This window comes from Solanum pennellii, chromosome 11 (assembly GCF_001406875.1).
Source record: "Solanum pennellii chromosome 11, SPENNV200".
NCBI classification, from domain to species: Eukaryota; Viridiplantae; Streptophyta; class Magnoliopsida; order Solanales; family Solanaceae; genus Solanum; species Solanum pennellii.
Genome location: NC_028647.1, coordinates 1131896 through 1156831, shown reverse-complemented (window position 1 = coordinate 1156831; position 24936 = coordinate 1131896). Strand labels below are relative to the sequence as shown.

Below are 24936 nucleotides of genomic sequence, written 5' to 3'. Positions count from 1 at the left end.
ATCTGAAAAATACTTCAATTTGGTCGAAATTATTGTTATGATATCATTTTATGAAGGACTTTTTACCCTGCATTATTTAATGGTATAGTTTAAAGGTATATATTTGATCGAAATACTTGTGACGATACTAAACTTAATAAATTATATTTTTTGAAAATTTAAAATTTTAACTTCGCCTCTATTATTTTTGTCTAATTAAATTTCAGGGCACAATACTGGATTTTATCATACTTCATGGTATTTTTAAATAATGAATAAAAGGAAGAAAAAAACAAAAGTTAATGACAAAATAAAAACAATATTTCTGAGACAATGTGAAATTGACTTTTGCCTAAATGAGAAAATGGTGGGAATACTGATTAGGATTGATATAAAAAATGATATTTCATAAAAAATGTTTAAAATCAACATATATATTTTTTTAGTTACTACTGTTTGAGTCAAGTTTATTACACCAGATTTGTCTAATATAAGTTATATTTTTTATCTAATTTGTGAGAAGTGAATTTATTCAACGCAAATATATAATTATATATGGTAGTCTTTTAATGTAATTTTTTTTATTCATTTGTGTCTTTTGTACATTAATGTCTATACTCTATTCTATATGTATAAATTATAATTTAATAATTATAATATATTAAAACTTTAAATTCATAAATTTTAAATGTGATTGTTAATAAACCTCATTACCAATGTACACATAAAAAAACATGACTTTAAATAAAGATGGGGTGGGGGGACAAATCATATTATGTGTTACAAAATAATTTTGTCTAAAGTCACGTATGAAAAAACAAAACATGGATTATTTTGTTTGCTTCTCAACACATCCAAATTAAGAGAAGATCAATAAAATCTATCATTGTGTTTTATTTTTTCCTGGCAAATTCAAATAACAAATTATGACATATTTCATGCCAAAATTTACATCATTCTTGTATTATTATTTTTTTAAAAAAAAAAATCAAAATGTAGACCATTCTTTTTGGTGACGACCTAGGTATTATACTATATATTATTAAAAGAAGTTTTGTAGACAACGGCACAATTAATTCAATTTAGTTAATAATATAAGGTGGAATTTTGATTTGAATGATTGAGTTGGTGTTACAAGACCTCATTACATCGAACTTGTATAGTGCGTTTTATATCTTTTATGTAATTTATAAACTATTACATATAAACAGACTCCCTTAATACGCATTTAAAGAATAACAACGACAGACTTTTCTTGAAAAAAAAAAGAGTAGAATTGAAATTTTGTCAAATTCTATGCCTTCATGATAGAAACTTAGAAAGTGTTGGAAGGGTTTTGAATAATCAAACCATATTAAAATTGAATTTTTCAAATTTGGTTCATAAATAAAACAATCAATAATAATGTATAAATTTATGAATGGAGTGTGAAAAGAAACAATCAATAATAATGTATAAATTCATGAATGGAGTGTGAAAAGAGTGATATCATCGATTTTATTCCTATTTTATAAAAATAAAAATATTGTTTTTGAAAGATTCTCACTTTATAATAATATTAAAATAGTCCTCTTTTAAGTTCGAGTCTCACCAGATATCACTTATTAGCAAAGATATTTTCACATATTTGGCCTAATTAATTTACATTTGACTGTTGAAAATATGAATTTCAATGTTCTAGCCTCTAATACAAGTACTCTTTATTGTTTTCTTTTTCTTCAACAACCCTATACATTTTTAGGTCCCAAAAAGAGATATAAAGAAAAAGAAATCAAACTACCACAAGCAAAGTAAAACATTTGATTATTCTCACTTGATATTACCCTACTTAAAAACAAAGAACGGAATAACGATAGAACAATTTTGTAGCTAAACAGTAAGAAATTCGTAGATAATTTATTCTGCAACAGATTATCAAAAATAAAACATTAGCTACGAATAATCTAACGTCATATTAGCAACGAAATTCATACCTAATTTCAGTTTTTATTTTTATTATTGTAGTTTTACACTATAGTTTTTTCATGACTACAAAATGGTAGAGTAAGCCCAATTTAATATTTTTTTCTTCATTAGCTGTCCGAAATCTCTAATGGTCCTAAAAATATAAAAACAAATATCTAAGCCAAAGAAAGTTAAACAACCATACGCTTTTATCGAGGGAAAGTGATGAAATGAATAAAATCCTTTCATTCTTAAGCAGATATATCGTGTTCAAGTCTCGAGGATAAAAGAAATTTTCGATGAAAGAGTTTCTCTTTTAAGTAAACTGTATGCAACATGAAATATGAATCAGTCGATTCGACCAATCAACTACAAAATACTTTCTGATTAAAACACATGCAAAGTAAAACACACACATGTCTTACACTATCTTTCATGTTTAAAATCCCTTCCATTCCCAAGTCCTTGACCAAAAAGCTGGACAAATTTATTGTTTACTTTTTTATTTGATACGTATGTTATACATTGGTTATATACGATCATATACATGTTATAAATTTGCTGACTATTTTTAGTTTAATCAGTTATGCGTACGATTGTTTGTTAATGTTTTGACCTAAAAAAGCCACTTAGATCTCTTTAATTTCATGACACATAATGTTAAAGAGTTAGTCAAAACTCCTAAAAAGGCCACTTGAAATTTCATGAAACAAAATGTTAAGAGTTAGTCAAAACCACATCACATAGAGAGGTCCCATTTGATAAATCAAATCATACACCACTACGAAACTAACTAGTATAGCTTGTGAGAGACACACAACAATTGACAAATTCATATTACAACACCTATCCTTTTGCAATAACTTCTTTTTTCACCACACCACTATGTTGGGTTGACATCATGATAACAACTTTTTAGTAACATTTTTTTCTTTTGTGGTGGTGATGGTGGTTGTTTGGGGGGGGGGGGATTGAATCAAGAAATGGAACATTTGATGGCCTGGCCCATTGCTTTGTTGTATTGAAAATTTTGTCCTCCCACTTAGAAATTATTTGGTTGACTTCACACCTAACACTCATTACTACATGAAATTGAAAAGAATGGCATATTCTAAACATAAAGATTGAATCACCTCTTATATGTTCAAATATCAATTTTTTTTACAAATTTTTAAAATAAAAGCTATGTATTTAATAACTAAATAGAAAAAACTATAAGCTATATAGAAAGAACTTACTAACTTTTCATAATTGATGAAGGAACTTTAGTCAATGAAAAATTTATTTGAAATTTTCTTCCCTTCAACAACTTAACTTGTGTCTAGTAGGCCATCGGAAATTAAAATCATACGAGACATAACTTAAGGGATATTATGATACAAAAATATATACTTACACCCCGCGATATAATTTTTTTTGTTTCGAGGGGCATAAAAAGAAAACCAACATAAAATAAGAGCACAAGTGTCAATGGCCCTATTGCTTACAAGTTTACAGTATGATGATTGCTGGCTTATCCATAGGCCCAAGTGTAGAAATAAAATGGAACCAATGCAGTAATCAAAGCCCTTTACTGATCCATGTAGAGAGCCCTTGACAAAGTAGAGGGCTCTAATGTTTTCTTTTCACTTACGTATCGAACAGAAGAAAATAAAGAGAAAACACAGTTATGTTCCATGGAAAACATTTTCCTTCCTATCGAACACACACTTACCGCGTAGAAATGATATAGTTAAACCCTATTTTATTTATTACAATAACAAGAATAACAGATACCTCAATATCATGTCATTGATCAAACTGTAAAGTGAGGTGTACTTCACCTCAAAAAGATGGAAAAAAAACAAAATCCATGAATTGAAAAGTAGAAAGCACAGCTTGGATAAAACAAGGAAATATGACATTGTTCTCTTAAAACATTAGAAGGATCCTTATGTCTCAATGATATTCCGCGATCAAGACAATTGTAAGTTGTTACAACTCACAAGCAAACTATACATTCACTGAGACCTAGCAGGCACATTCATTCCGTTTAACCTGAAGTTTTTTTACTTTCCAATAAGTCTCCGACTCTTGAGTACACTCTTAACAATTTATAGAAGTCCAGCATTCTCTAAGGTACACAAACCACTTTAAAGAACCTTGTATGAAAGATTAGGCATGAGAAGCTCCTTGTTTTCTGTCATTAACGAGCGAACCAATTGTTTTAAACCAACGCATAAGATTCCGATGGTCCTTCACATAGAGCCAAGCTTGTAGAAATGGAAAGAGGCTTTCGTTAATTCCTCGCTCTTCAATGAAACTGTGTAGAGCATCTCTCATTTTCTCATCAATATCTCTGCATTTGCAAAAAGACAAATCAGATGTCATTCTACTTTAAAAAGTTTATAAGTCTCGGTCGCCACATAAAATCCTCCGTTCACAATAAAAGGCCTTCATCCATTGATCGTTTTTATAAATGAATAATGACATGCAGAAACAAATACATCACAGAATAGAGTCAGCTGGTCTAAGAACAAAGAAACAATATGCAAACAGAAACTACCCCTCGTCGGAACTGGAATAATAGTATCTTTTGATAAATCAGTAACTAGAATAATATGAGACATTAGGAACTGGAGATAAGCATTAGAACAGCAAGATTATTTAATTCCCATTCCGGTTCACCTGAGAATCTAACTGTTCACTTAAAAGAGGGAAGGAAAAACAGGTATCCTTTGTTGACGACATAAAAATGCGCAGACTGAAGAGAATGACTTTTCGCAAACAAGATTTTCAGCTGATAGACTACCAAAACCTCTCAATAAAAGCAGCTTCAGCAGGTGTCTGTAAGATTCTTGTTTACAAACTATTGATTCCATTGCTCAACAAAGAACCTCAAGAGAAGTAAATAGTTAATTTAACATAATTGTGTGTACCCACCCTAAAAACACATGAAATAAATTCCGATCCTAGGTTGATAGATATATCACTCCTCCTACAGAAGTCAAAGTGGTTACCGTCTTACACAGTTAACTCTTTACTCTAACTTATTCTCTCCCTAACTCAATTAGAACTTGATCAAGATATCAGCATCATGCATGGCTTATAACTTTGATCTTTCAAATCATCATAGCCAATTAAAACAAAGGGCAACTTGGTGCACAAAGCATCCCACACTCACACAGCCAGTAAACAAGTTTAAAAAAAGGACCTTGAATGTGAAATTATCTACATTTGAACATGTCTCCCGTGAATGGCACATTCACCAGAAAAACCCCAGAACAGCCAGAAGGAAGAGATACCAAAAACAACATAAGAGTGACGTTTTGCTTCATCACTAGCCAAAAAAAATTTGTTTTCTTCCTGTTCATCTAGTTAACTTTTGCAAACTGAGTATCCGACAGTAGCTCATAAGCAGCTCGAATTTCATATCATCAAAATGGTTCACTATTTGCTCAGGTCATAGTCCTAAGTGGATTAATTAGAATTCAGGGTTGCTAAAATCCAATCAACTTAAGACTAACTCTGTGCCAGGACTAAGACGGATACAGCTTGGTGAAGAATAATTTTTTTTATGGATAAGGTACTTTGCCAGGATAGTCTTTTTGCCTATCTTCTTTTTGGGTCACACGTATATTAAGGAGCCTCCGGTGCTCAGGTTTCTGCCTCGGAGATATTTTCAAGGCGAAGAAACCCTTGAGTTACTATTTCCATTATTTATTTCCACCCAAAAGAACTTTTGAGAAATAAACAAGCAAAGATGATGGTTCATCCAAATTATCAATCCAACAAAACATTATCTAGATAAGGAAAAATAAGTAATTTAGGCGATTAAACTCTGCCCCCATGCCCAGATGAAAAGATTTTTGAATTACACTTTCATGATCTAAATGCTATGAATAGATGGTGTATAGTTCCATCACATATCTCTACATGCTACTTGTCCATATTTTTCTCATTATACTGATGGAAAAATATGGGCTCATAAGGTTACAAATTTCATTTGCAAACTTGATATGTCATTGTTATACTAGAGACAAATGGTGGAAAAGTTTGAGGAATATTTAACAGCCCTAATTTCAGAATATGTATGTTCTTCATAACCTGTAGGTCAATTCAGGCAGTTTAAAAGGAAAGGGAAACTATTTACCTAAATAAATGAATACATGGGTGAGGCAAGATGGTTTATCCGCGGAATAATGACAACATAAATCAATAGTTATATATTGTAAAGGTTCCTCCAGATGCATAGCAAGTCAATCTCTGAGCCTACCAAATAAAATGTGCCATTAATATTTCTTTTATACTATCAAATATTGAACTCAAATAAAATGCTACTCGCTTTTGTATCAAGTGATGTCTCATTAAACCAAGAAGCTTAAACTAACTACCATCCAAATCCAATCATAATTTATACAGAAGTAAAAAATAAACAACTAGGTCATGCTATCAGAATGGGTAGAAACACGGCATAAATCCAAACATCTTTCATACAGAAGAACATGATCTCTCAAGGGTCGAAATATAGCAGACAGTCAAACACGTTGGCACATCAGAGAAGGACTTACTGAAAAACTGGCCCACCGTAATTGGTTGGAACAGAAAGAAACCCACTAGACTCAGTCTTTGATCTCAATGAGACTGAGTGTATTCCCAAAGCATCTGGATATAGCCCACAAAGAAAATGCAGCGATTCCTTCTGCCCTGGCTTTGAAATGTCAACGTGTAGAAAAAGCTGATTAATACCATCCTCCTCTTCGTCTGCAATACCTCCAGCAATAATGTTGGCCAACCGCATAACGGAGATACTGATTTCCTCATTTCCATGTGTTCGTCTTAGCACAGGACCACCATGATCAAGTGCACCCTTGAGGACAGTGAATGGAGAAGGAGGACTAACTTTCTACCGAACACCCAAAGAGATGCAAAAATAAAATAAAAAATCACATAAACAGGAGTTGTCAAAACTAACAACAATTCATTTCTAGGCATTGAAGATTAAATAAATATTAATTTCAATTTTGTAAATTCCATATTAAATGACAAGATACTGATTCAGATTCAAGTATCAGACTTCCATTATAGGATGGGTGTCATCATCTGCAGAAGCTATCACTTTGAACAGTCACAAAATTGATATTCCCAAGTTTAATCGATTGTTCCTTTTCGTTCTTCTGTTTTGGGTATTTTGCAGTAAGTCTAACAACTAGACACATAAAAGTTTTTCTTAGAGAAGCACTCAAACATATAGAGACCAGCATAAAAGTCTCAAAATGAACAATTTACATACCGTGCTCCCTAAACCTATCGCGACTTCCATGTCTCTTATTTCAATGCCATCAAAACCAATATTAACTATGACATGAAATAAAGTTTGAAAAAAACTCATGTAGGACAATTTTCAAACAATCCAATATCATTTGTTTTCCGAAAACATGTAGGCTTGTGTAACCATCACGCTTTAGTAGCTTGAGGCTAGATGGTAAATGCTCTTTATTATAGATCTCTCTTCAGCCGCTTAGTTTGATATTCACTGCACCGAGTGACTATTCCACCTCAAGCTCTTACAATTCAAAACAATTAATTATATTACCCACAGATATTTCACCTGGGTGTATACAACCTAGTTGTAAGAAGGAGAATGCTATTGTCAAAGTGCATTCACTCAGCATGCGTATTATGTTAGCCCACAAGGGCAATTTTACACACTTCCATTGTGTGAAATGTCACTTCTCATAATTCCACGTGTCCTTAACCCTTGCTGCACCATTGTGCTTTTCACTTTCTCCATTCCCTCAAGGATTACTAAAACATCTAGAGACCCCATCCGCAAAAAGAACAAAAATTACGAAGACACTAAACCCTCCTTTGAGCTATCATCCTCAACTCTCTCTATCTCTCTTAACCACCACTTTAACTTTATAGCATACATTCAACTACTCCTACAACGCAAGAAATCAGTTTCTTGTATCATGAACATACCAAACTAACTCAAATCTCTCAATAGAAATCCCCATTGGGAAAGGATATCCAAATGGTAAAAGAACCCTCCACCTTCAAATCCTAACGTTGAGTATTCGAGTTGCTCAATGTAGCTAAATAGAAAGAGACACTATTTGGGCTTCTGGTAGGTTCAGCAGAAAATTACACTATCTATACACAGCTAAAATCATTTTTTTTATGAAACTACGTACTAAACCCTCAACACATACAAAAAAAAAAGATTCAGACTTTAATCGAATTTCAGCTAAATAAGCACACCCCATATGAACCTAGTAAGGGTAAAAGAAGATAAAGAGGGTTACCGGAGGAGGAGTCATTTTGGAGACTTCAAGATAGTGATCTTTAAGTGACCGAAGGATTATACTGTTCACGGCTGATGAAACACCCGACGACCGCCGGCAGGCTATCGTCCGCCATGGCTGATGTTGTTGCTGCAGTGCGCTTCCGGCCAATGCTAGAGCCTTCCGTAGCATTTTCCCCACACTCTCAATAAACAGTTCTTTGTTACTCTGTTTTAGTACTTTTTTAAAGTTAGGGATGGCAATGGGGGCAACAGTGGGGCGGGTTAAGGATTTAACGGGTCAAAATTTTGAAAAATATTAAAAAGAGGCGATTATCGAAAAATATTAAAAAGAGGCGATTAAATAAGATACGATATAAATTTATCATCTTCCCGTCTAATTAAATAGTTTAGATCGCGTGTCTGCCAAACTACTCACAAATGTTTTGCCAATGACAGCATAAATTTGGACTTAGATATATATCTGAAAGAAAAGTATTAGTTCATTTTTGGTATAGAAGAAAACCTAATGGATTCTCGGAAAAGCAAAAGTTGGTGTGTATCGTAAAGATGTGCAATAATAATTTAATAATATAACTTTATATGATCGAAAATATTACTCTAGATAGAGAAGAGTGGATGTTGTGTATTACCATAGAAAGTTAATAGAGACAAAGTATAGTCATGCCTTGTAAAAGTTTAGACTTGTTAGTGTTTATCGTAGCACTGGTCATACACTTGTAATTCTTTCTTTTGTCGAATGTTGTTTGTACTTTTTAACTTGAATTTGATGCACTTTAGTCAAGGTTTTTAGAAAACTCATTTTAACTCGTCCGAAATAGTAATAAGATCGTATATAAGTACCTTCCCCTAAACACGACTTAGTGAGTCATATTATTAAAAAGCTTGCTCTAGCCTAATTCACCCTATTGGAATTCCTATTCAAGTTTGGTTAGGTCAATTAGTTTTAAAAACAATATTTTATGGGAAAATAGAAATGAAAATTGAGAGGGGGTTGATTTTTTTTAAAATATTAATTGGTAATGTATTAGCACATGATATACATATTGCTTCAGAATGTATAGCTTTTTATGTATTATTAATCTCAAGACAGAAATTTTGATCAATTTACTTGTAGATTCATCAAAAGATATATTTAGAGAGAACATTTTCCTTCCTATTATACATGTAGAAGTAGTACAGAAAGTGAAGTTGACTAAACAATATGGTGAACCAAGACACCCTTCATCTCCCCTACAAATACAATACAATCATTCATGTCTTGTAAAAACTGTAGACAAAATTGTGACCTTTGATTGCTGTGCTAATCATTCATTCTCTTGCCACTTGATATCTATCAACAAATCGAAGATCTTTGTTTAGATTTCTCATTTCCTTCTGTGTTTGCTTCTATTAACTTTCACAATCTTCCGACCTGATTTGTCAGGACCACCGCTACCCAAAGAGAAGCTCCCTCCACCGCCAAATTCTTGACCGTTTGATGCTGCAAACAGAGAAGAGTTTTGAGGTGCTGCCTGCACTAGATTGCTTGATGCTGCAAATGGAGATGGATTCTGGGGAGCAGCGTGACTCTGCTGGCTGCCAAACTGGAATGAATTTGGTGCTGAACCAAATGCAAAACCACCTGGAGAAGGCGAGACAGAAGGTTGCCCAAAAGAAACTGCAGGTGCAGGAGCCTGCACAAGATCCTCGGCCATGCTGTCTTCCATGTTATCATTGTTTCCAGGGGATGCAGCAAACGCAGAATTACCAAACATGGGCTGTGAAGGTGAATTTGTGGAGGAAACTGCACCAAATGAAAAAGGAGAACCGCTTGCAGCGCTGGGTGTTGACCCAAAGACTACTGGTGACGTGCTTGGAGTAGCAAAAGAAGATGAAGATGCTCCAAATGTAAACCCAGAGGGAGTAGAAGAACTAAATGAGGAAGTAAAGCCAGTAGACTTGGGGAGCTGCCAACTAGACCCAAAAGTTCCAACAGTGCTAGAGGCTTGTGAAGAGGCCGAACTAGCACCAAAGTTGAATGGACTAGGATTAACTATGCTACCAGCATTTGTCAAAGAAGCTGAAGAACTGGCACCAAAACTGAAGATGCCAGGTGTAGCAATAGTGGAGGTGTTGCCGGCATTTGCAGGGGAAGTCGAAGAACTACCACCAACATTAAATATGCCAGGAGTAGCTGAAGTATTGACAGCACTCGAAGAGGAAGATGACGAATTACCACCAAAATTAAATATACTGGGGGTAGTGCTGCTGGAAATTGCAACAGAATTTGTTGAGAAAGCTGAAGAACTACCACTAAAGGTGAACATCCCAGGAGCAGCGCTGCTGGAGATAGGAGATCCACTGTTCTTTGAAGGAGGAGCTGCAGCACTGGCACCAAAAGTAAATATGGCCGTTCCATTTGTAGGTACACTTGAACTGCCTGCTGCACTGGAAGCTGATGAACTAGCACCAAAAGTAAATATTCCGGAAGCAGCACTGCTGGAGCTAACTATGTCACTTTTTGAAGGTGAGGCAGAAACTTGACCAGAAGTACCAGGCGCAGAACCAAACACCGGAAAGTTTGCTGTGGATGGCAATGAAGCTGACGAACTGAAAAGAGCAGGCATGCTCCCTGAGAAAGCAGAAATGCCAGATCCACCAACAGAAGTCTCTGCACTAGCAAGTGATTCACCTCCTGTACTAGAAACAGAACCCTGAGACTGTGTACTACCTGTAGTAGCTGTGGACATTACTGATGAACTAAAGCGAAAAATACTATTTCCTGAGCCTGTAGCTGAAAAAGATGCACCCCCAAAAGGTGAACTCTTCAAGTTGCCAAAAGTAGGTCCAGTCTCAGATTTGGCTTTCACATCTGTACTTTCTGCAGCGGAAGTTGTTGCTGGTGCTGAAACTGCTTTTGGTGGAATCGTGGGGAAACCGAATTTGGTAGGAGGTTCCTTCGGAACTAAGGATGTTGCACTGGAACCAAAGAGACTGATAGCAGAGGCATTACTGCTACCTGCTGTAGCAGCAGTAGCACCAATCGTACTAGAAGCGCTTGTCAAAGAGACAGCAATATTTGAGCTGCTAGTCGAAACATCATTTGTAAAATTACCCAATGTCAAGGCAGAGGTGGCTGCGAATGCAGGACTGGTAGCAAACAGTCCATTACTTGAAGTGCTAGGTGGAGCACCAAATGAGAAAATACCACTTGTTGATACTGCTTCTAATTTGCCATTGCTGTCCACAGCCTTCTGTGAGCTATTCCACTGAAAAGGATTAGGCCGACCATCAGTTGGGCTGGACGCTAGACTGGACAGGCTGCACACATTTGAACAAATATCAGATGCACTTTCAGGTAATCTTTAAAAGGGTGCATAAAACACACAAGAACCCTACTCATTTCTTTATTCATCATGCATATTTCCCAACTAACTTCTACAGATAGTTAACTTTCTGAAGTCTTTCATCTTCTCTCCCTATTAACTCTTGGAGTCCTCATTTTTTTGCTAATCACAAGAAAGATTTGCTCTTAGGTTTCCTTAACTCGCAATTACATCGGAAAACAAAACTGCTACACTTAGATGAATTGAGAGTGGATGAGTGATAATAAGAAAAATATCATATATTTAGATCATGTAAGAGACCTGGGATGTTATTTTTCAATTAAATTTCAAAGACATAAAGATACCAGGCATGCAAGGAACAAATTGTAAATGTCACCATGATACTCGGTAATAGTTTTCTTCGTCTTTCGGCACAGCAAATTTAGGGTCCCAGAAGCTTGAAATAATCCCAAAATCACAACACAAACTCAAAAAACTGAGCATGTTTCATCACTTAGAGTAAATTTGAACATATACAAGCTCAGATCTACCTTGGAATTCTTCAAATGCTTACAAATCTGTAGATCATTTGATTGCTCATCGTTTTGGTTGACTACTGACTTTTTAGTCAGCCATGGCATTTTCACAGTTCTATTGAGAAATTAATCAACATACCAATCTCTATTTCGAATTTTTAGTTAGTAGATTTAAATTAACTAAGAGAAGGGGAAAAGAGCCACCACTAGTGTCCCAAACCCATACATATTGAGAAGTACAACTAGCATTTCACTAAGAATAAGGTTGTTGAAGCAAGATATTTGCAACAAAAAGGACACAGATAGCCACGAACATCATCATCAGAACAAAGAACCATTCAGATGAAAAAATAATAAGAGTCAATTAATCATACAGGAGTATACTATAGTAGGATCACCTGCTTACTGGCTTTGACCCTGTGACGGGGGTTGACGGGGAAAATAGGAATGGTGGAACCTTGTCAACATTTGTCTCCTTTGATTTGTTAGATGCAGTTGCTAGTAGGTTAGAGTTTAGTGATTGGGAACCTGCACTTGACAGGAATATGGTGTTGTTGACAGCTGCTGCGCCAGTATCAGGAGTCTCCACATCAGAATTTTTGCCTAAAACCCCTGAAGGGGTCTTTGCTTCCAGCAAATCAGCTGGTTCGCTTGTGGGTTCAGCACATAGGGGCTTCTGGTCAGCAGCAGAAAGTTCCAGCTTCCCTCTCCCGTCAGCTAACTGAGCTGAAAGCCCATTCTCTTCTAGCTCAAAAGAATCCTATAAACACACCAAAACAAAAATACGTCAAAAAGAATGACTATCATCTTAATTTGTAATGACCAGAGACAATATCAACCTCAAAAGAACTGTAAAGAATGTGACTTAGAACAAAATAGCAAAGTACTCTGCAAATTGAATTCATATTGGCCAGTGAAGCAGCACAAGTCACACAAAATATGCTAATACCAAAATAACCGGAGGAAACAAGTATAGAGCAGAATTAAGCACCTAACCAAATGGTCACATGGATCTCTACAATGGGAAGGAACTTTATCAACAGAAAAATAACAATAAACAAAGGCCTCTCTTTTTTTCAAAAAATACCGAAAGAAAGCTGTTAAACATTATGCACAAAAAAGGCACAACCAATGTCAATTCAAAACTTGTTATTGCAAACCAAAGAATCCAATGCACTTGAGACAAAGGATGCGCACCTCATATGCACTCATCTTAAAAGCTCGTTTCTTGTAAGGATGTTGAGCTGCAGACTTATTCTTTTCCAGAGAATTGGTTTCAACATTAGGTTGAGTATCTTTAAATGAAAAGATTGTATCCTTGTTTGCTATAGCAGTTGACTCGCTCGCATGTCCATTTTGTTTAATTTCACTTTGCTTTGATTCTCTGGGATTGGGAGAGAGAACTTTAGACCAATTCTCCAGCTTATAGCTATCCTGTCCGCTCTGCAGCAGTTTGGGTGAATCCAAATCCTCCAAACTTCTAAGAGCTCGCCCATGAAGCATGTTCTGTGTCAATTTATTCTCTTTCCCTGCAGCTAGTTTGGATTCTGATGATTTTCCCTTTGGAGTTAGCTTTTCAAGTTGCTCCAATATCTTTGCAGCAGTCTCACTGGACTTAGGAGGGATGGCTACATGCCTTGCAGGCGTGATTTTGGCATCTTCGACATCTCCAACAACTTTTGATACCTCTTGACGCAGGTTAACTGCAGAAGCAACTCTAGAGCTGCCACGTGAAGTTCCAAACGATAGGGCATTTGGTCTCTGCCTAATCCTACGCATGGGACCAACAGATCCAAGATCATCATCCAGGACATAACTCCTTCTTTTGAGGGCCTAAAAGAGTTAAAAATTAAATAAAGAAATAAGGAAAAGAAAGAAGTGAAAAGGATAAGCTTATTTGACAATCACACAGGTTCGCAATGCAAATGAGCTCAGAACAACAAAATAGTAGTCTGTAATGAACACCTGTTTAGAACCAAAAAGTACATCGTGCTCCGACACTGCCTTAGATGATGAAGACCCACCGCAGACATAATTTCCTGAGCTGGTAGCCTGGAAAGTAGATCAATTTTAGGACAAAAATAAAGGATTTCCAACATCAAAGTAAACAGAACGCAAACAGACCTTCTGAACATCAGTTTGACGAATTCTAGAGTATGGCGTACGAGCCATGCTATATATAGCAGATCTTCCATGAGATTTTGGAGTGGCAAACCCATTTTCTCGAATCCCGGGAAAACCAGCAGTCCTGGTCGTCACTGATGGAATGGGTGATCTTTGGACATGTACATTTGTTAGCAGTGGTGTATCTTCTCTCACAACTAGACTTCGCGTGCTCAGCATTGATGGAGACACCTTTGATGGCCTACTCCCCATGTAGGCTTTTGCAAGCTCTGCGGGAGATGCAATATCATCTTCAAGAATCTGTAAGAAAGAACCATAAATATGTCAGGCTACCAAGAATTTATTAGACTCTTGCAAGGTCAACAGAATTGAGTATCAATAAAAAAATAGTCAGAAAGGAACACTGGGGAATATGATCTAACCCTGGAATTCATGACAGGAGTTGGGACATATCCACCGGGTGTAACCTTCAGAGACCTATTTACTTCCAGCAAGCTGCTGGAAGAATCCAACGCAGGTCTTGATTGAATCGCCTCGGCTCTTTTCTCCTCTTCTCCCATAGGGATGTCAACAGCTTTCGAGTGCAAAAGTTCCGTCAAGCGATCAATCTCAGTTCTGCACAGAGAACATTCCATATGTGTAAATCATATCTTCCTTAAAATCAAGCAATAGAAGATTTCAATAAAGAGTATTTTCCAAGTGCTTGAACCTATAACTTTCACTTCTACCACTAACAAGTGTGTGTACCTATTACTACTTTTAAAAAAAAAAAAAGCTCAGTAAGATCAAGTACAAAAGAAAGCTCAATCAGATAGTTCCGATATAGAATTGCTCAAAATGCCAAAAGCTAAAAGAGCAGACACTTGAGAAAATGCTCCATCAATAATTAAATTCAGTTGATTCCCCATTCTCTATTTGCAAGTAATATTATGAAACTGCACATAAATGGTGTCACATCAAGAATAAGATTATGTGGCATTCCCTTGTTTAATTGTTACTGTGAAGTTGTACATAGAGACAACAAGACAGAGAGCAGAAGAAACTGGAGAAGGAAAATTACCAACAGAAGAAGGTAGTTGTAACACTATGTTCTTCTTGAATACACATCAGTGATACTGACACCAACACAATGTGAAATAAATGCTTCCTCAAGTACTGCAAGCTAAATTTAGAAGAAGTGTATGATCATGTCATTTAGGAGTTTTGATTAACTTAATCAGAAATATGGATTTGAGACAGTATGGAGCATTTGGACTGGAAAATGCATATCAGCTGTGAAGCTCTCAGAGCTGTGCATGGTGAGAATCAGTGGGTTTCTTTTCCTCCAGTAGGGGCTTGAGCCAAGGTGATCCATTATCTCTCTTCTAATATATATTGGTTATAGTCTTAAGCAAAATGTTAAAAAGTTGATGTTGAAAGAAACTGGCTTAAGGGCTTCACTACAGGAGCTAGAGCGCAAGAGGAATTGTTATACATTTACAATGACGACAGGAGCTAGAGAGCAAGAGGAATTGTTATACATTTCTGACAATGACGACACCCGTCTTAGAGAGCAAGAAGAGCAGATAAGATTTTTGGGTAAAGAGGGTGTTTGGGTTGGCTTGTTTTAAGTAGCTTTTGGTATTTGAGGTTTTTTTTGGAGGTGTTTGGGGAAGACCCCAAAAAATGCTTTTAAGCACTTCTTTAGTATAAAAAGTACAAAAATAAGCTAAAAGCCATAAGTCCGTTACCCCCAAAGTTATGGCTTTCAGCTTTTCGCGTATAAACTACTTTCGAAAATACCCCCTAATTCTGCTGGTTTTAAAGGGATAACTATTCTTTATCAGAAAGAAAAGATAGTTGAAGACGAAAGGGAGAATAGAATAGGGATATTTGAGGTGGGGGCGGTTAGTTTTTGACAGAAACTAATTAGAAGGATGATTGTTGCAACTTTTGAATTAGTTTAGGGATGTTTTTTGTATACTATAATATAACACAAGGATGTACTTTAGGTTTGAATCATAGTTCAGGGATGTGTTAAACCACATCCCAATTATTCAGATATAGACGTCTTAACGTTAATGAGAACAAATGATGTCTAACACAGCGTAATTTACCGAGAAGAATGATTAGATGCGACAATTGTGTGCTTTGTGAAGAGCATGAGGATACATGTTGTGTACTTGTAAACTGGAATGACAAAGCAACTATGGGACACAATACTGAACTTGCTGGAACTTCAGGGGTGCATGCAAAGAGCTACCAAAGATTTGTTGCAATGGAGGTAAAAGAAAAAAAAAGAAAAATAGGAAAACGTGAAACATCATCCTTGTAAGTTGTAACAATTTTTTGGGGGAGGGGAAGGGGAGAGCCGAGGACCATTGGGGTGATGTGGGAAGAGGACTATAGAAGTTATGATGGAAAGAGGGCATTTTCTCCATTCCAGTGTTATCAAAAGCGAAAACCGCAAAAAGGCTCTATGGCCCGTGGGGGCTTTAAGTGCGGCTTTGATGAAAAAGGCGCAAAGGGAGAAAAAAATAGAAATATATATGTTTAGGCCAAGACTAATAATCATAAACATGAATGACAAATATATGACCAAAGAAATTGAAAAAAAAAATTACGATTAGTGAAATATCAATTGTTTAGCAACATTTCTTGCTAAGAGGATCATTGGCAAGGAAAAGTTTGCCTTAGAACCCTGATGACCACACTAAAGCGCAAATAAATTGAGGCGAAGCGCTCAACACGTTTTGAGCCTCGCTTCAGGGCTTAAGCGCTCTTAAAGCGCGCCTTTGATAACACTGCTCTATTCAGAATATTTTCTTTTAGTTTTTTGGAAGGAGGTAGATGTACATGACGCAGATGAAATGATAGAATCTCTAAATTCAATGAACGTGCAGTAGCAAACTGGTTTTTTGTTACTTTGTAATGCACAGGCCTGCTTCTACAGCAACCAGTTATCACATTTTTCCAGTAAGGAATTATCATAAAGTTTCTTTTTTAGGCACCCAATCAATTACCACAAATCTTACTTTGTAAATGTCTTCTGCTTCAAGAGCTGCTCAAGCTCTGAGAATGCGCCATCCCCAGAACTGCATGCATCATTATCACCTCCTTGTCCTGCCACCACCAGCGCTCCAGCATACTCCTTCATAGATAGAGAGAATTATTCCACATGGGGGCCACTTTTTATCAGCATTAACCATATATATACATTTAAGGTAGATAATATTTTCTTAATAGCAGTGCTCTTAGAACTAAAAAGTGCAAGGTGAGACAAGATTCATGGGGCTAGAGGTGAAAAGTGAAACGCATAATTTACAAAAAAATACTAATTAACATGCATGAGTTTAGTACTACAGTAATCAACTTGTAACTAAAATAACTAATTTCATTATTCCATACACAGTAATACCAATATTACTAAATTTTGATTATGTGGAAGACAGGTTATCCACATAATCAAAATTTAGTAAATCAGCACATTCCTCCTACAAGATTTGCATGGTGTGTTATCAGCTTTCACCAGGAATTTGAAGTGAAACATACAATTCTTTAAAAGATTATGATTCTAGCAGCAAAAAACAATACACAAGATGCAATGTCTTGGAAGACATATAATCACATAATCAACTAAGATTTGGTTATAAAGGCATCATACCATTGCGAACACAGTTCAAGTATAATAAACTTACATTGGGATGTGACTCCTGAGGCAGTTTCTGTGATTCTTGGCTTGGTCCTGTTTATAACAAGAAAAAAAAAACATGTCTCAACAAAACCATTGCTAAAAGCAGAATAGAAAGAGAATGCTACTAGTACACCATTGGCAGATCAATTCCTTATCAATAATACCAATCAATCAGCTGCGCCTTAATTCCAATCTAATTGGTGAGTTGGTGTCAACCAAAGGGTAGCATTCTAACAGAAATTATTGCTACTTACAACCAAAATAACTAAATAGCCAGTGGGTTTCTCGGCTGATAACAATGAGCAGAAGGATGGGGATAATGGAAATTAACCAAGATAGTATGTCTATCATATCAACAAAGTCAAAAATCAGATAATTTTAAGAAAACAGTTCAATGCATTCTCAGTGACTATATAAGTTCAGGTAAAAACATGTCAGACTGTTCATTAAATTTGAGCCCCTGGGATATTCCAAAAAAGGAAAAAGAACTTCACCTCCTAACTATATAAGCTCAAGTAGCAAGTAGAACAATATAGCATATTAACATGTCAAACCTCATAACAATGTCAAACATGGTAAACACTCCATCTTGTTAACTATAAAAGCTCAAGTAGCGGCCCAAATCAGTAAGCAAATGCTCTGCTATAAACCTAAATGAACACAACTACTGGTTTCTCAAGTTTCAGGATCAGACAAAGCAAAATTACCAACTTATAACTCCAGCTATATACCCAAAGAACCCAAATTTACAGCACCAAACTTCAGCAATGAAAGAACAAAAACTCTTTTCCCTCCTACACATTAATATATTTATCATTGAACAACCTACATGCACTCAGATCCAATCGTCAAGATAAAGCTCATCCTTTGTTCCTCCAACAAAAGCAAAACGAACTCTTTCCTCCAAAATACATCCAATTTTTCACACTACACAAGTTCAAAAATCGCATAACTACGTCTCACATCGAAAACAACACCAAAATTACATCATTTCCTTTAACAAAATGATAAATCTCACAACTTTATCAATAAATAGACGTTACAGAACTGAAAACAAACCTGGAGGTGGAGGTGGAGGTAATGGCGTGGGAGGAGGAGGAGGAGGAAGGCGTTTACTGAATATGGAGGAAAAGAAGCGGTGAGCACCGGAAGTTATGAGCTTTGACGCCGGATCAACCACAAGCTTTGTCAGCCAACTAGGGTTTCGGAGGGCCGTCGGTGGACGATCATACGGAGTCGTCTGGTTCCGTCGTAACGGTCTCTTCCTAAACTTCCCTCCGGCTCCTCCTCCTCCTTCATATGCTCCCGCCGACCCTGACGCCGCCGTCCCATCACCCGCCGTCGACATTTTACTGAAAGCTTCGAGAAAAACAGAGAAGAGAGAGAACACCGCACCAAAGTACCAAAATTGAAGAGAGAGAAAGAGAAATGGAGAGAGGGAAATTAGGGTTTTATTTTGTTGGACAAACAGAAAAGGCTATGCCCATTATTATTTCGATAAAATAGTACCAAAAATATTATTCCTCTCATTTTCTAAAAATAGTTATATTAAATTATTTATTCAAAATTCAAAACAAAATTAATTATTTTCATATAAAAAGACTTTATCTTAAAACACATGTAAAAATAAAATAGTAAAAAAAACTTTCTATAATTTATGATTGATTAATGTTTTAAACTAGATTATATCAAATGCATATAATATCTCATATTTAATTATGAAAAATTAATTATATTTACATAATTTGAATCTCTTAAAATAAAAACGAAATAAAAAAAATCATACAAATCTTTATATGTTAAAATACAATAAGAATATACCTAATATAGTCGCATAAGAGATTGAAAAGAAGACAAATATGTACAACCTTATTCACACTTCGTAAACACAAAAAAAAATATTTTCAATCTACTCCTCTTAAAATAAAAATATGATGAGGAGCGTGAGTATAATTAATTATTATTATTGCTCCGATTTGTTGTGTGTTTCTTTTTTCGATTATTTGAACGTTGTTAAAGTTGGCGGGCCAGTTTGGGGGACCAAATTATTGGCGCCTGTGACTGTGACTTTAGTATTACTCAGCTTATTATGTCTAATTGTGATTAGTTTTTTAGATTAGTACAGTACTTAGCCTCAAAAGTACACTACACTTGCAAATTATTTGTACAATTTTTCAGTCTTCAAAATTGTTGACCGTTATACAACAATAACTACGTATCAATCGAAATCACGTATGTCGTGTAAAGTGATGTGCTTTAACATGTTTTGAACCTCGCTTTAAGTTAAGCTGGGGACTTGACAAGTGACAACAATGTGTTCTAAGAAACCCCTTTTGGTTTGATTCAAACTCAAACTACAAAATCTCACCTAAACCAGAGAGTAGAGTTCATAGGCAGAAACTTGACTGAAAGAAGATCATTGATGAAAAATCTCATTCCAAAGAAATGAATACTGTAAGCAGGAAGGCTGTGTTTGGTTCACAGCAGAGAAATCAGAGAAACCCCTACCCAGTTGGCTAAAACAGAAACCTAACATTAGCAAACATCAAAATTTAGTTGTGTGAGAATGGCAATGGACTCCAATGAAAGAGGGGATAAGTGAAAGGATTTGTATAGTGATTTCGACGTTAGGATGTCCTAGAAGAATGAAAGGATTGATCATACCACAATCAACAATGAAAATAGAGTAACAAAACCCAGACATAGTCCATAGAAGTCTAAAGAAACATACAGAATACGTAAACAAAAGCAAATGATCCCCATAAAGATCCATCAAAAGCAAAACAGTGGAGACTAACCAAAGCGGAGATAGGAAGAAAAGTGATGAACCACAGAAAGCAACAACTTAACCTTATTCGAGTACCCAAAAAGCAAAAGAGAAGAAGATATTGGGAAAGTTAACTGAAAAGGGAACACGCATCCAACACATTGGAAGCAAGAATAGAAACAGGGAAAAGCATGTAAGAAAGGTGAAAAAACACTCGGTGAAAGAAGAAAGAAAGTAAGGGAAAAGTAAATCTACCTGTAATGATATCTAATTTACACAAACAGGTCTGCAAAAACAATTGAAAGAAACCAAACGAACCAGACTAAAAAGAAAATAAAGAACAAGTGTAAAAAGACTTTCATATGCCAAATGAAGGTTCTGAATCGATGATCTCTAAAAAGAAATAAGAGTCAGAACAGTAGGAAACTAAGTAGTAAGTCAGAAATTCACATACAAATGGAGAAGAAGTGTAGACAAGTTACCTATTTCAAAAAAAAAAGGAAAAAACGTATAGATATTAGCGAACAAATTGTAGTAATCTACGAAAAACTCAAACAGTACATTTTTTCCAAAAAGAAAAAGAGCTTTCAGTAGGAAACAAAAATCCATTAAACGTCAAATTCAACTCTCCAGAAACACCAGAATTGAGTTGTTTAGGGCATTCTGTCAAGCACCTCAGGCAGCAACAAAGCTCTTGTCTGTTTATTCACTATTTTTGATCTAGATGGAATCCTATATGTGCCCAGAGCGTGTTTACACTGATACAGGAAATTTTCAACCATGCATGTGCTAATCAGATATGAACAATCCAAGAAACCATTCAAAAGAGTAGTAAACTAAAAAATCTCAATTGCAACAACATGCTGAAAACTCACATCTCTGCGATTCAGTTTGTGAAAGCTCAAGGCATGTCAATTACTTTATAAATGATCTCACTCCGCAGAAACAGCATCCAGCAATCTTTTACCTTCATCCGTCAGCTCTATGTTTTCCATTTTAATACGCCGACGCATGATAGGACTTGTTTTTTCAGAAGCTATATAAGTTCGTAATAAAGATTCAAATATGTCAACCCCCAACTCATCCTTAGCCTTCTTCAAAATTTCCACAAAGTGTTCTGCACCAGCGACATCTTTATTTTGTTTAAAATGACTCATGAATTTTGTTACAATGGCAGATGATGGAAACCACTTGCTACCATCACCCCTTCCAATTGAAACTGCTTTGTCCACACAATCAATTGCTGATTTGATATCCCCGCTTTGCAGATAATAGTCCATGAAGATCTCCCATGTCTTAGCATTGGGCTTAGCTCCACTCCTTCGTGCCCGTTCCTTGAGCTGTTCAGCTTTCTCCAGGAAACTTTGTTTAGTGTAAGCTCCTATAAGAACATTTGCTATACGTATGTCATAAGTTGGGCATCCAGACTCCCATTCCTTGAAACATTTCTCAGCACCTGGTAAGTCATTCAAGTTTACTAAAACTTGGATCATGTTAAGATAGCTTATGTTTGCTGTTCTGGGAAAAGCAAGCCTCAAAGAACGCCATACACGATATACTTCAAGCAAAGTTCCAACACGACCATACAATGTGATCAGAAACTGGTATGCAGTAATATTGCGACATGCATTTTTCTTCTCCAATTCCTTGAGTGCCTTCACTGCTTTATCAGTTAAGCCAGCATCTGCATAGATCGATGCCAAATTACTATATGTAGTCCAATCTTCAGCAACACGGCCATCCCTCTTCATTTCATCAATAACCCTCTCAACCCCAGAAATATCATTCATAGAAGAAAGAGCCCTCATCCAGACGTTGTAGGTATAAGAATCTGGCATAACATCATTGGCCTTCATTTCTTGAATAATGGCTGGGATTTTTTCTGGGTGCCCAGTTTTTGTGTAAAGAGTCATCAAGCTGTTGTAAGGCATGGAGCTTAAACTTAAGTTAAGTTCTTTCACTTTCTCCATCAAAGCCTCAGCTTTTTCAGTCATTAATTCTTTGCAGTAGCAGTTCAAAAGGGCACAATAAGTAAGAAGATCTTTCGATGTCTCTGGGAGATTCAAAAAATAGCTCTCTGCTGCTTCAATCCCTTTACTCTTGGCAACAATATCTATATGTATAGCTTGATCACTTATGGTCCTGTTCATGCCCCTTTTTTCCATTGTTTCTGATAACTGATCATAGCAAATAGCAAATCAAAACATTTCATTTCGCTAAAAGAAAACCAAGGAACCATAAAAATTAATTGCTTACAAGTCACACGTTATTGTGCTAAGTACATAACAGTTCTACTTCAAACTCTACGTTGGCGTACAGAGATCTAAGAGATAAAATGAACCCACTTTTGGGTTTCATAGATAGTGGTTTACAGGCACTGCATTAATGTAGCATCCCTTAAGCAGCTATTCACTTTTTTTTGTACAAAGCTTCCACCAAAAACTAACATAAGAATTAAGTAAAAATCCAGCAGTCCTTCCCTTGCTGATTCAAAATTTTCTTTAAACTAAATAAGGAAAATAAGCCGGTCAAAATCATAGCAAGGAGAAATCTTTTGTCATAAAAGTTATTCAACATGTCTGGAAGCATGCAGGAGAACGGTCAAAGATTAATCTAATCAAAAGGGAATATTGCTAAATGGCAAGAACCACCCTTTGAATTTCCAACATCAAGCTAAGCTAGAATACGCATGAGACCAACAGCATCATTGTAAGCTTGACGCGGATTTAGGATTCCTATTACATCGGTGCACCTTGAAGAGATGCAAAGAAGTATCAAGTCGGAATTGATTCTACTTGATTAGGTAAATAACTTAGTTGTCAAACCAAGTGCACCGTTCAGCCTTTTGGAGTATTGGTGCTAGCACAGATAACATTAAATCAATTCAAGAAAATATGTATATAAAACATCCAATTTGGCGGAGAGACCATGACAAGCAAATCAGGGGATACGATCTCCTTCCTTGAGAAGCAAATTCGAAACCCAAATTTATTTTCAGGTCAAAGATCAATATACAACAAGGTTTAACAGACACAATCCCAAAATGACAAAATCCCAAACTTATTCTGAGGCCAAATCATGCAAATCTACTTAAAAGCAAGAACATTATACAGAAATGTTTAGTATTTTCAAGTCCAATCATCAAAAACATACAGAAATGCAAAGTTCTAACAGTTAAATCCATACAATTTCAAAAAAAAAACTGAGAAAATGAGAGACCTTGAGTGCTGGAGCGTAAAGCTTGCGTTGGCGTAACACTTTGATGGATTTTCCAACTTCCCATTTGAAAGCACTTTTGTGTGATTTCAAAAATTGATTCAGATTTTTCCTAACATGATTCTCTTCGCCTCCTTCTTTGAACAGATTTTTGTAAAGTGCTTCTTCCAAATACTTTTTTTTAGACCTTTTCCCAATGTTCTTCGTTCTCGCGAGTTTCTGCATAAACGACGCCATTGTAATGGTTTCCTTCTTACACTGAGATTTGGGGGTTTTAGTTTCAGGTAAAAAAAAAAACCCTAGCCAAGCTGAGGAAGAAGAGTGTGAAAACGGGTAATGGGCTTATGAAAGTGTAATCGGTTTAGACTTGGCCCATATAGAAGCCCAACATCGTATTGTGTTGTTACTTTAGATACAAGCGAAAATGACAAGTATACCCCCGAACTATCGTAAATGGTATACAGATACCCTCCGTCATACTTTTGGGACACTGGTGCCCCTGCCGTCCATAAACTAGAGCATATGTGCCATTCACTCTAACGGAAGACTAAATAGGACGCGTCGCGCAATCTTATTCGTCGATAAATGTCGGATCGGTGGATAAGATTATGACACGTGTATGTCTGTTAGTGTAAAGAGTATATATACTATAGTTTTTGAACGACAGGGGCACCAACGTCCCAAAGATATGATGGAGGGTATTCGCATACCATTTACGATAGTTTGGGGTATATTTATACTTTTTCCCTAGATACAATGTTCGTTTTAATAGTTCTTTACATTCGACATAATACATAAACATATTTTTAAGCTCGGTGTCACGTGTCATCTCTAACCTCTAACTTTTATTATGCACAAATAGATGTTGAAACTTATATAAAGTTGAATAACTAGACGCATGCGTCCTTCGTGGCAATTCATACTTTAATTGAAATCTACGTTTATTATGCCACGTATGCATATACTTGTTCAGTTTCAAACAAGTTTAAGTATCTATTTGTGGAGATCTAGAATTGAAGAACATAGAATACAATGATAAATACATTTTTCGTAGATTTATCATTTCAATTATTGATATATGACACTACATAACGAGGGATTCG

The 24936-nt window shown here is 35.9% G+C and overlaps 3 protein-coding genes across 5 annotated transcripts; all 3 read right to left on the bottom strand.

The window, feature by feature from the left end:
* Positions 1-3776: 3776 nt before the first annotated feature.
* Positions 3777-8431, bottom strand: LOC107003217 (mitochondrial acidic protein MAM33). Its single transcript, XM_015201509.2, has 3 exons — positions 8211-8431; positions 6474-6808; positions 3777-4261 (listed from the first exon to the last, which is right to left on the bottom strand). The coding sequence occupies exons 1-3, from the start codon at positions 8379-8381 to the stop codon at positions 4078-4080; spliced, it is 690 nt and encodes a 229-aa protein (XP_015056995.1). The 5' UTR covers positions 8382-8431; the 3' UTR covers positions 3777-4077.
* Positions 8432-9305: 874 nt separating this feature from the next.
* LOC107004611 (nuclear pore complex protein NUP1) lies at positions 9306-19336 on the bottom strand. 2 transcript variants are annotated; one of them, XM_015202884.2, is made up of 9 exons: positions 18910-19336; positions 17855-17901; positions 17192-17307; positions 14600-14792; positions 14178-14477; positions 14019-14105; positions 13251-13886; positions 12452-12813; positions 9306-11512 (listed from the first exon to the last, which is right to left on the bottom strand). In XM_015202884.2, the coding sequence occupies exons 1-9, from the start codon at positions 19196-19198 to the stop codon at positions 9577-9579; spliced, it is 3966 nt and encodes a 1321-aa protein (XP_015058370.1). In that variant the 5' UTR covers positions 19199-19336; the 3' UTR covers positions 9306-9576. The 2 variants fall into 2 exon arrangements, with proteins under 2 accessions (XP_015058370.1, XP_027768851.1); XM_027913050.1 differs by lacking the exons at positions 17192-17307; positions 17855-17901; positions 18910-19336 and adding an exon at positions 15238-15256.
* Positions 19337-20980: 1644 nt separating this feature from the next.
* LOC107005144 (pentatricopeptide repeat-containing protein At1g60770) lies at positions 20981-24170 on the bottom strand. 2 transcript variants are annotated; one of them, XR_003575259.1, is made up of 3 exons: positions 23837-24170; positions 21493-22794; positions 20981-21375 (listed from the first exon to the last, which is right to left on the bottom strand). XR_003575259.1 is itself a non-coding variant. In XM_015203647.2 (2 exons), the coding sequence occupies exons 1-2, from the start codon at positions 24068-24070 to the stop codon at positions 21550-21552; spliced, it is 1479 nt and encodes a 492-aa protein (XP_015059133.1). In that variant the 5' UTR covers positions 24071-24170; the 3' UTR covers positions 21049-21549. The 2 variants fall into 2 exon arrangements, 1 of the variants encoding a protein (XP_015059133.1); XM_015203647.2 differs by having other exon boundaries at positions 21049-22794.
* Between the last annotated feature and the right edge of the window lie 766 nt (positions 24171-24936).